The following is a 10622-nucleotide window of genomic DNA, read 5'->3' as shown; positions in this document are numbered from 1 at the left end:
AGGCCCCGGCCCCCGGCAGGCGGCAGGGCACGCAGCAGACGTGTTGTCCCTCAAGGTCCAGCACGTGGACGCAGGGCGCAGCCCCCGCCGTCAGGAAGAGCAGGCCGTCCGGGGAGCAGTGCAGGCCCCGGGGTCCCCCCCCTGCCCCCACGGGCACTGGGATCTGCCCAAGCAGCCGGGGCCACCAAGGGCCAGCAGGTTCTCCGGGTGGGTCCAGCGCGAAGGGCAGACCCTGGGGGGCCAGCTGGTCGGGGGGCCCTGGGGGCCCGGAGGCCAGGGGACACGCGGCCAGGTGGCGACAGATCCCAGTCCCAGGTCCCCTGGGCGAGGTCCTGTGGCCCGACCCGGCATGCGACTGCAAGAGAAATTATGGGCACTTTGGGGGGAGCGCTGGCCCCCTCGCCCCCCTGCCCCCCCCCCCCCGCCCGCTCCCACCCGGCGGTGCTGCTGGCTTCACCAGGAGGCCTTGGGCATGGGGGGGCGGGGAGGGGGCCTGAGTGCGGGCCCAGCCTGCAAGCCCAGCAAGCAGCGGGGGGCTAGGCCCCATTTCCCAGGCGCGGTCCTGGGAACGTTCCCGGGACACACGGGACGTGGGACGTGCAGAGCTGGCTGTGGGTCCCGCTGTGAGGCCTGCGTGGGCTCGGGCCTTGGGAGGTCCCGAGGTGAGGGGTCCGGGGCGGGGCTGGGGGGCCCGGTGACACATGGGCCGCCTTTCTCAGGCTCACCTGCCCAGGGAGCCCTTCCTTCCTCCAGGCAAGAAAATGAGCCTTCCTGGGGGGCAGCCCCAGGCTCCGCCCTTTGCAAGTTCCAGCCCCTGAGGGGTTGCATGGGGGGGTTCCTAGGCCCCCTGCCCCCCCCCCCCACTCAGAGGCAGGGGGCCGGGGTCTCCTACCTGGGGCTGGCCTCCGCGCTCCAGAAGCCGCAGCCTCTGTTGTTAGGAACCAGAGCCTGGGGGTAGGGGCTGGGACCCGGTGGGAGGGGCCGGTGGCCGGGGACCCTCAGCTGCCCTCCCCGGGGCTGCCCCAGCGCCGCCGCGTTCCTGCCTGGGGCCTTTGCACTGGCCTCTGGGACGTGATTCCCACGGCTCCCGCGAGGCCCCCACACCCTCCCAGACCCCAAAGCCCACCCCCCACGAAGTAACTCCCGTGCTGGTGGCCGCCTCGCTGGGCCTGATCCCGCAGCTGTGCAACTGGGCCTGGTAGGGGCGCCACAGAGGCGAAAAGCGGGTCCCTGGGACCCCATCCCCACCCCCAGCACCCCAGTCAGCTGCTGCCCAGCCCCTTCTCACCCCACCCCAGGGACTTGGCCTGTCACTGCCCCGCGGCGGGGAGCCGCCCGGTGCGATTAATGGGGCGGCCGTGGGTCCTGCTCCGACTGGCCTGGCCCGGCTGCTCCAGCGCGGGGAGCCGCGTGCAGGCAGGAGCCGCCCTCCCCGGGGCCACTCCTGGTGGGCACAGAGGTCTGGCCAGCTCCCGGCGACAGACGCGATTAGTAGCAGCACCCCTCCCATGTGCCCCCGCCTGCGGCACGGCCGCGCGGGGAGGGACGCAGTGAGCTGTGAAGGCCGCCGATGCCTATCGTGGCCGCAGGGGCTGGCGGGGGGCCAGCGAAGGGCACGCTGGGCCCCATCGCAGCAGAGGGAGCCGCAGCCGTGGGAGCACAGGGGGCCGCCCTGGGGTTCCCATCCACCCCCAGTTCCCTGACCCACAGGCCTGCCTGCCCAGCTCTGGCCGCTGCACTCCCCATTCTGTTCCCAGACCCCGGCTCCCCCGGAGGGCCCAGTCCGCACAAGGCGGGGCCGGATCTGAAGGAGGACGCCCAGCAGGGTGGCTGGGGATACTGCCCACGTCCAGGGCCGTTCCACGGTGGGGAGCATCCCAGGGCTGATGCAGGCCCGGCCGGCGAATAAGGAGGCCCAGACGGGGTGTGTGAACACGTTTTCTATTTTAATGTCCACAACTATGATCAATAAGTAGCTGGGACCCTCTGTGTCCCTTGTGGCCCAGAGAGAGGCCACACCACGGCGCGGAGGTCCGTCCATGGGCATGCTGGACAGGCTCTGGGCCGCGCCCCCGGGGCCGGGGCAGGTGGGGGCCAGGCAGCAGACATGGGCTTGGAGGACCACCCCGTGTGAGGGCGGATGAGCCAGCAAAGCTGTGTGAGCTCAGACCTCGGCACCAGGGGGGCTCGGGAGGCCAGGGAGCGCATCGGGGGGCCAGGAGCCACGGGCACCCCAGCTGCTGCCAGGAATGATAGGGTCCTCGGGGGCCTGAAGGGACAGACCTGGGGGCGGGACGCTGGAGTCAGCCTCGCACTTGGTGGTGTGGCCAGGGAAAGGCTCAGCGGCTGCGGGACCCAGCAAGCTGGGGGGCTCGGGGGTCCCTGGGGCCCGCGCGGGGCCCAGCTCCAGCGGCCCCCAGCCCCCCCCAGGCCCCTTGGTGGGCGCCCGCTTCACAGAGAGGTCGAGGGGTGCGTCCAGGGGCCGCACAGCCCGCTCCAGTGCCTGGTGGATGGTGAGCAGCTCCTGGCGGATCTTGCCCAGCTGCTCCCGCAGAGGCCGAGGGGCCAGGCCCCCGACGGGCGTCAGCTGCCCCAGGCGCCGCTCCACCCTGGCGTAGTCGCCCAGGGCCCGGGTCAGGTCCTCACCCACGTGCCCGGGGCCGCCCGGCATCAGGCCCAGGGGCTGCTGGGGCAGGGGGGCCGCAGGGCCCGGGGTCTCAGGGTGGCCTGGCTCCTTGTCCTCAGGCCACAGCATCTCGGACGGGCCGGGCCGCAGGCTGGGGGGCAGAAGCTGGTCAAGAGGCTGCACCGTCACCCCGCCCCCCAGGCCCCCGCTTTCCCCTATGTGGCCCGAAGAAGGGGGGCCTGGCTGCCCTGGCCAGCTCGCCTCCCAGCACCCCCCACGCCCCTGGCTGGGACCCCAACACCCACCTGCTCTGGGAGCTGAGCTTCAGCGTGCCGCAGGGGGCCTTCAGGGGCTCCGACCGGCTGCCGGGGGGCAGCTTCCTGTCCAGCTCCCCCTCCTGCCCCGGGGCTCTGGGTGCGCTGTGGGGCCAGGGCCTGCCCAGCCCGGGAACAGGCGCCTTCAGGAGCCCGGGGACCAGCGTCCCGGGGGGCGCCTTCCGGGGGGCCAGGGGCTTGGCTGGGGCGGCCTTGCCCGCAGGGAGCCCCAGGGTGTGCTCCAGGAGCAGGGGGTAGTAGAGGCGGGGCAGCAGGGCCGGGCGGTCGGGGCTCTGCGGAGATGGGAAGGCAGAAGTGGGGGGCAGCAGAGGGCCAGCCGAGGCCAGGAGGGGCACGTGGGCCGCGGCAGCCAGGGAGGGCCCCAGGTAGGAGAAGATGCCGGGCCCCAGCGGGCAGTTGACGCCCAGCAGGGACAGGTGGAGGCCCTGGGCCTCGGGCAGCTCCGCGGGGGCGGGCGGCGGGTAGCAGGGGACGCAGCTGCTGTCCGGGGGGCCTGGCTTCCAGGGCTCGGCCCACAGCCCCCCACGGCCCCTGTCCTTCTGGGCCTCCCGGGCCACAGGGGAGGGCGCCCCCGGGGACCCCTCAGCCCCCAGCTTGGGGCCCCCGGCGAGGCAGTGCGGGGCCAGGACAGCGGAGGCCGGGTCAGCCGTGGGGGCCCGGGGCTGGCTGCCCACGGCGTCGGAGGGGCCAGAGGGCCGTTCAGGGGAGGGCGTGCGGGCCCGGGGTGCGGGGGGGGCGTGGCGGCAGGCCCAGTCAGGGGAGTCAAGCAGCAGCGACAGGGAGTCCTTGCAGAGGCTGTACTTCATGTGGTTGTACAGGTGCGACTTCTCCAGGCAGGTGAACGGGCACTGGAAGCACTTGTAGTTGTAGGGCTTGCCCCACGGCCGCGGGATGTAGTGCGGCTTCTTGGGCTTCCGCGCCCGTGCCCGCGCCCCGGGGCCCAGGCGGCAGGAGCCCGTCTCTCGGGACATGGCTGGCGGCTAGCGGGCCCGGCCTGGCCCCATGGCCACCTGCACACAGGGGGCCGGGGTCAGTGCCGCCCCTCGACGGCCTCTGCGCCCCCTCCCCCGGCTCCGGGGGCGCTGGGGCCTGGGCTGAGTCTTGGGCGCCCGGCTGTGCCCCAGGTCCACCCCCCCCCCCCGCTGCCCCGGTGCTGCACCAGGCCCGGCCCAGGAAGGTAAGACAGGGGCACGTTGTAGCCACTGCTGGGGACGCCAGCAAAGCCTGCTCTTCCGCTGACATCTAAGGTTTCCCCGGTGTCCTGTGCCCTGTGTGGGGCCCCGCGTGTGCCCAGCACACCCGGCACCTAGCCCCCAGCAGGCCCGTTCCCTGTCCCCACGGTGGGCATCCGGGCGGCGACCCCATGCCGGGCCACCCTCCACCGCTCGCCCCCCTGCAGAGCCTGCGCGGTGCCGGGAAACCAGCTCTGCGTCTCACGGCCGCGTGCCTGCGTGTTCCTGAGCAGCGGGGCGCTGGGTGTGCACTGGAGGTCTCTGCGGGGGTCAGCCTCATGTGGGGCCAGGCCAGGCTGGGGGGCGTGCACATCACAGCTTGGCCCCCTGGCACAGCCACCTGCTCAGCCTGGCTCCATCTGGGTGGCTCCAGGCAGGTCAGCGGCCGAGCCTGCAGCGGCTGAGCTCAGCCAAGACCCTCCTCTCCCCACACCCCACACGCTCGCTCGGAAGCCTCTCCACACTCCATCTGGGCCGCCACCTGGGCCTCCACTGCCCAGTGTGCGCCTGAGTGGGGCGCGCTGTCAGCATGTGCACACCGGCTGCGGGTGCGTGCACACCCGCATTACAAGGCTCCAGATGAGCCCCTACCCGCCCCGGCGCTGCAGGGGTGGCCTTTGCATGGCTGGGCCGACTAGGTGGGGCTCAGTGCACACACACACACTCACATTTGCACACCACACAGTGGACACACCGGCTCCGCATGTGAAAGCGCTCAGCACGGCCGGGGGTGTGGGTAGGCACCTGGGCACAATCGGGGCAGTGTGTACACACACGGGTGCACGCACCTGGGACCTACGCGGTAAAGGGGGGGGCGCAGGTGGCGTGCACACATGCTCGCCTGTTTCCTGGGGCTCAGGAGTGGCCGGTGGACTGAGCAAAGCAGGGCTGGGCAGCTGCCCCACCACGGGCACACGCTGTGCTCCCCATCGGCCTTCGGGCTCTGCCCACTGCCGGCACTCGTGTCTGCTTCCCCAGACACTGGGTGGGCACCCAGCGGGGCCCGTCAGGGGAGCTCAGCAGGGCAAACACGGGGCCGGAGGCTGCAGCAGATCATGCAGGGGCTGGCCGGCTTGTGGGTACCCGTTCCTTGGAGGGGACGTGCTGGGAGAAGGCTGCAGGGGCTGGGAGGAGGTGGGGGCCCTGGGGCTCCCCAAGGGGCAGCAGACCCCCTTGGACTCGATGGTGGGAGCAGAGGTGGTCCCGTCCCTGTCTCCCGAACCCTCCCCGAGATGCAGATGACAAATGGGCATGTGCGCCTGGGAGACAGAGGCGGCTGTACTGGGGCCATCGATCACCCAGCCCTGGGAGCCACGCAGCTGTGCCGCCTGGTGCCACCACCCATCCCGCCTCCCAGTCAGGCCTCTGGACTCAGGAGCTGGCTGGCTCATCCTGCGCTCACTCTTCAGATCTGTCACCTGGGGGCTTGTTCAGGAGCTGACCCCGTGGGGACCCGGAGGATGCCTGGCTCCCACCCGGCTAGCTTGTGCACAAGCAGAAGACACTCCCAGACACCAGCATGCACCCATCGCCCCCCCAAAGCACATTTATTTGCACATGTGTCCCAACGCACGACTGGGTGCCCGCTGCGGGGCAGCCTGCCCTCCGGTGGTGTGCTGGGCCAGACCCTGGAGCCTGCTCCCCTGTCCCCGGAGCCTGCTCCCCTGTCCCCGCAGAGGCGCTGCTGTCAGGGCAGTAGCAGGAGGCCCCTCCCCACGGTGGGAGAGGGGCCCCCAGCTTGGACCCAGCACCAGCAGGGGGTGGGGGTGTAGCTCACCCCCCACCCCTGGGACCTGGCCAGCTCCCACGGCTCGGGAGGGCGGGGTGGGGGAGCCATGGCTTCTCCTTGCCGGTGGAGACCCCAAGTGCCTCCCCCTGCACGGCCTGCAAGGACCTCACTGCTGCACCTGGGGCCCTGCGTAGATGCGGGTGGTGGGGGCTGGGCGCACCGGACACTCCCTGGGCCCCCACTTCCCGGCCCCCTCCCCACGCTCCAAGCCTGGGCACCCCGGCCCCCACTCCCCACCACCCCTCCCCGCCCCACCACCCTCAGCCCGGACACCCCGGGCGGCCCCTACTCCCTGGCCCCCCCTCCTCGCGCCCCAGCCCGGCCGCCAGGGTTCCCACTCCACACCCCTGGTCCCTGTGCCCCCAGCCCGGCCGCCCTGGCCCCTCTCTCCGCCCTGCCACCCGCCGCTGGAGCCCAGCCCGCGGCGCCCGCAGAGTCTGCGCGCAAACTTCCCGCCGCAGCCGCACCCGGTGCCAGCCGCCACCTGGGCCCCGTGGGATAGCGACATGGAGCCCCGCAGGGGAAACTGAGGCCCAGCGCCGGGCACGCCCCGCCCCCACGCCCCACAGTCACTCACTTGGCTGGAGTCTCCTGGAGCCGCCACCACCTCCCGTCGCCCCGACGCCGACTCGCACCCACCGAAGTTGGCGCCCGACTGCTGCGCCTGCGCCGGGTGGGGGCTGGGGGTGCAGCGACCTCCGACCCGGTCCGGGGGAGGGGCGGGCAGCGGATGGCGGTGTCCCGGTCCCCCGATTCCCACTCTCCCGTCCCCCGTTCCCCAGCCCCCCACCCCGCCCACCGCCCCCCTTCCCGCGCACTCACCTGTGTGCCTGCACCTCTCGCTCAGCCCTGTCGGCAGCGCCGGCCGCTCCGGGGACACGGTGGCCGGGGACACGGTGGCAGTGCCGAGCTGGCAGGGAGGCCGCCGAGTGCGGGCGCAGGTGTGCGGCTGGAGTGGGGCGGCACCATCCCCGCCCCCGTCGCCTGCAGGCTGCCGCGGGGGTGCGGGGGTGCGCGCGGCCGGCCAGGTCTCCCGGGGTCCCCGCAGCGGTGTGACGGGCGTCAGCGGCTGGGGGCGCAGGGACAGGCGCCGTCAGCACTCATCCGTCAGGGCAAGGCTCTGGCCCCTGACAGCCGCGCTCCCGAGCCAAGGCCTGGGGCTGCGCCCTGGGACCGGGAGCTGTGGGCGCCCCGCCAGCTGGGCGGGGGTGCAGCGGGACCACCCCCCGTGGAGCCCAGCCCAGGAGGGGGGCCGCAGCCCGGGGCGCGGGAAGGGGAGCAAGTCTTCTGGCACCCGCCCTCCTGGCCGAGCCTGGGCTCCTTCCCAAGCCGGTTCCTCTCCGGTGAACAGGAGGCTGTGGGGATCTGCGCGCCCTGGGGCCCTGCCCACAGGGGGCCGGGCGCACGGGACCGGGGCTCAGCACCGGCTCACCACCCCCTTTCCGCCCTGATGGGTGCCCAGGCCCCGTGGCCAAGTGCCCGCTATTTGCAGATGGGCCGGGCCGTGGCCTCCCGGGGAGGAGCGGTGGGGTGGGGGCGGGGGTGGGGTCGCGGGGTCCAGGACCCTCCCTGGAGCACCCTGCAGGCCACCCCCCAGGTCTGCCCAGCTGCACACTGCCCCCCAAACCTGTGCTTGGGTCCCAGCTGCAGCCACTGCAGGCAGACACGGTGATGGGGCGCTGCCACACAGCCAGCACTGCCCAGGGACGGGCCGGTTCCGGGGGCCACGGCTGGCCACGGGAGGGTGTCCTGGAGCCTCCCCGCAGCCTCAGGTCCTGGCTTACGGGGTACTCTCCCGCAAAGGCCGGGGAGCGCAGGAGCTGGGGGAAGGAGGGAGTGTCCTCTGGGGGCCGGAACTAGTGCTTGCCGCCAGTGGGGCGGCCAGAGGAGGGCACCACGCCTGCCCGAGCCTCCCTGCCCCGAGCCTGGCCTCGGCTTCCCCTGGCAGGCGGGAGGGCGGTGGGCCGCAGCTCAGAGCGTGGCCAGGCCTCCAGGGGCTCAGGTCTCCCCCTGGGGCTCTGGGTGCGCCCAGCACACACGCTGCTCTGAGGGCGCCTCCTGTCCACCCCGCCACGGCCTCCCCCGACACGACCTGAGTGCACCCACGTCTCCCTGGCAGGTGCGCAGGGTAGGGCCGGGGGCCGCGGTGGGGTGGCACGGCCGCCAACCTCCCCCCTCCGCCCACCTGGCCTGGCCCAGCTGACCAGCTGACCGTGTAGGCTGCCCTAGGCCGGGAGACAGCTTGGGCGGCCGTCACGCCAGCAGCCCCGTGGAGAGTGGAGGCCAGGAGGCCTGTGCCTTCTGCACACGGACCCCTGGACGTGCTCGGCCGCGAGGGGTCCGCGCCGCAGGCCCTGTCCTCGGGGGGCAAGGGGCGCGGGTCACCAGGAGGCAGCGTGGGTCCGGGGAGTCCTGGTCCCCTGTACCGGGTGCACCTCCCTGAGCCTCACTGGCTGAGCCCTCGGGGGCCCGGGAGTGGCTGCGGCTGCCAGCACAGGGTCTGGGCCACGGGGGGTCCGCTCCCGTCCTGCAGAGGAAGGGAGGTCACGGCCACGTAAGTCCCCACCGCAGGTGGCCCTGCGTCCCGGCCCAGACGACTCTGGGGAAGCCCAGTGACCAAGGAGCCCAGAGAGGGGGGACGAGGCCAGGACTCGAAGGCACAGGACAGCAAGGAGAGCCCCGGGCCCATGTGCCTGAGCGCCGCCCACAGAGGACACCCCACGCGTGGGCCCTTCCAGAATTTAGAGCAGGACGCCAGGTGGCAGCACCTGCAGGGGGACTCAGCGCCCAGGGACGGGCCGTTTGTGCGTTTCTGAGCTTCCAGGGGGGTCTGTGCCGGGGGGTGGGGGGGCTGAGAGCCCAACCGGGCAGCTGCAGCCCAGTGGCCTCTGCACAGGGGTGTGAGCGAGGCCAGCCCGCCAGGTGCACAGCCCCTTGCACCCCACGCTCTCTGCCCCCCCACAGCTGGCACATCTTTGTGTCCGGGGCTCGTCCCACTTTCCACGCAGGAGTGGGGTGTGCAGGGGGGTCATGACTCTCCCACTGGGACCTACTGCACCCACTTGGGCCTGGAGAAGTGGCCCCTGTCCTCCGAAGCAGGGACAGGTATCCCCATGACTTGAGGCTGGGCCACCCACGTGGCTCTGAGCCCTGAGACCCCTGCCTCGTTCCCCTCATTGGCAGAGGGGGTGGAGGAGACTCTGTGCCCGTGGGGTCCTGGGAGCAGGGACTGTCCCCTGTCCCGGTGCAGGGGGCATGGGGAGCTGTGCTGCCTCCCTCTGCCCCTGCGACAGCCTTGTGTTGGCCGTTAACCTCTGCCACCCGGCTGGGCCACGGCTGTCCACCTGTCACCTCCATTAGCGCTGGTACCTGCGCGCAGGGGTGAGTGCTCAGGACGGATGCGCGGCCAGGGGAGGCAGGGGGCAGGGGGGCAGCGCCCACGGCAGCCTGTCTCCCTCCCTCAGCGTCCCACACGGGACTCGGCAGGACAGGTGCGGGGCCAGGGACCCAGAGGACAGGTGTGGAGCTGGGCACCCTCGCCCAGAGGACAGGTGGGGGGCTGGGCACCCAGAGGACAGGTGCGGGGCTGGGCACCCAGAGGACAGGTGCAGGGCTGGGCAACCTTGCCCAAAGGACAGGTACGGGGCCAGGGACCCAGAGGACAGGTGCGGGGCGGGGCACACACCAGGAGGGTCTAGGAGCCCCTTGGGCTGGAACGAGCGACATCGTCAGTACTTCTTCCTGTTGCCGACTCTGACGTGGCCTCGGGACTTGTGGCTGGAAGGGGTGCGCTCAGGGCTTGGCCAGCGGGGGCAGGGTCACCCGGGCGTCTGGATGCCAGCTGTAGGCTGCTGACCCTGGGAGCAGTGCCGGGGCCCAGGACAGTGACGGCGGGCACGGGGGGCGGTAGGGCTGGCCGGAGTGTGGCCTGCGGCCGGGGGCATGTGCACAGCCTGGGGAGCCCTGGGGGGGTTGCGAGGGGACCCAGGAGTGGCCCTGGTGCTGCAGCTCCCCTGGGGTGATGCCTTCATCCCACTGTCCGCTGCCCCCCGCCACCCCGCGCCGTCTAACCCGACCTGTGAGGTCCTCCCCCGGGGAGGGAAGGGGTGGGGAGGAGGGTCCGGGATGCTCCGCGGGGCAGGGAGCAGCAGGGGGGAGCCCCCGTCACCGAGGCCGGCGGGCGGGGTGAGCGGCCCCCTGTGCCCCCCACCCCGCGCCCCCTCGCCCGCGGCCGACAGCAGCCATATGCTGGGCGAGGAGCTGCGCGCCTGCCGCGGCCCTGGGGGTCCGGCCTTCCTGGGCCTGTCACAGCCGATTTTCCCTGCCTGAGTGGCAGGCGGCCGCGGCGGCTGCAAGGGTGCAGAGGGGGCGCCCGCCCTGGGTCCCCCCATGGTGCGGGCCGCGGACCCGGGGGAGCTGTGGGCACTGACCCGTGCCCCCTGCGCACCCCCCCCCCCCCGTCAAGGTCGGGTGGGTGGGAAGCTCCGCGCGTGGGCGGGCGGGCAGCCAGGGAAGCGCGGGCGGGGAGCCCTGGAGCCTCGGCCCCATCAGCCCGGCGCCCGCAGCACGGAGGGAGGCGAGGCCGCGGCTAATTTGTACACTAAGTGCTTCTGACAGGTCGCCTCCCAGTGCCACACACC

At 72.9% G+C, this 10622-nt stretch overlaps 2 protein-coding genes across 2 annotated transcripts; both read right to left on the bottom strand.

The window, feature by feature from the left end:
• Window positions 1-2065: 2065 nt before the first annotated feature.
• PRR35 (proline rich 35) lies at window positions 2066-7294 on the bottom strand. The gene is made up of 3 exons (XM_055339852.1): window positions 6805-7294; window positions 2932-3971; window positions 2066-2777 (listed from the first exon to the last, which is right to left on the bottom strand). The coding sequence occupies exons 2-3, from the start codon at window positions 3930-3932 to the stop codon at window positions 2165-2167; spliced, it is 1614 nt and encodes a 537-aa protein (XP_055195827.1). The 5' UTR covers window positions 3933-3971; window positions 6805-7294; the 3' UTR covers window positions 2066-2164.
• Window positions 3942-10373, bottom strand: LOC129519821 (uncharacterized). The gene is made up of 8 exons (XM_055340655.1): window positions 10193-10373; window positions 9805-9945; window positions 8433-8509; window positions 7767-7802; window positions 6805-7051; window positions 6560-6678; window positions 4301-4489; window positions 3942-3971 (listed from the first exon to the last, which is right to left on the bottom strand). Exons 1-8 carry the CDS (start codon window positions 10371-10373, stop codon window positions 3942-3944), a joined length of 1020 nt encoding a protein of 339 aa, XP_055196630.1.
• Window positions 10374-10622: the final 249 nt, after the last annotated feature.

This window comes from Nyctereutes procyonoides, unplaced genomic scaffold (assembly GCF_905146905.1).
Source record: "Nyctereutes procyonoides isolate TBG_1078 unplaced genomic scaffold, NYPRO_anot_genome, whole genome shotgun sequence".
NCBI lineage: Eukaryota > Metazoa > Chordata > Mammalia > Carnivora > Canidae > Nyctereutes > Nyctereutes procyonoides.
The sequence above is the reverse complement of the archived record's forward strand: the minus strand, read 5'-3'. Positions and strand labels throughout refer to the sequence as shown.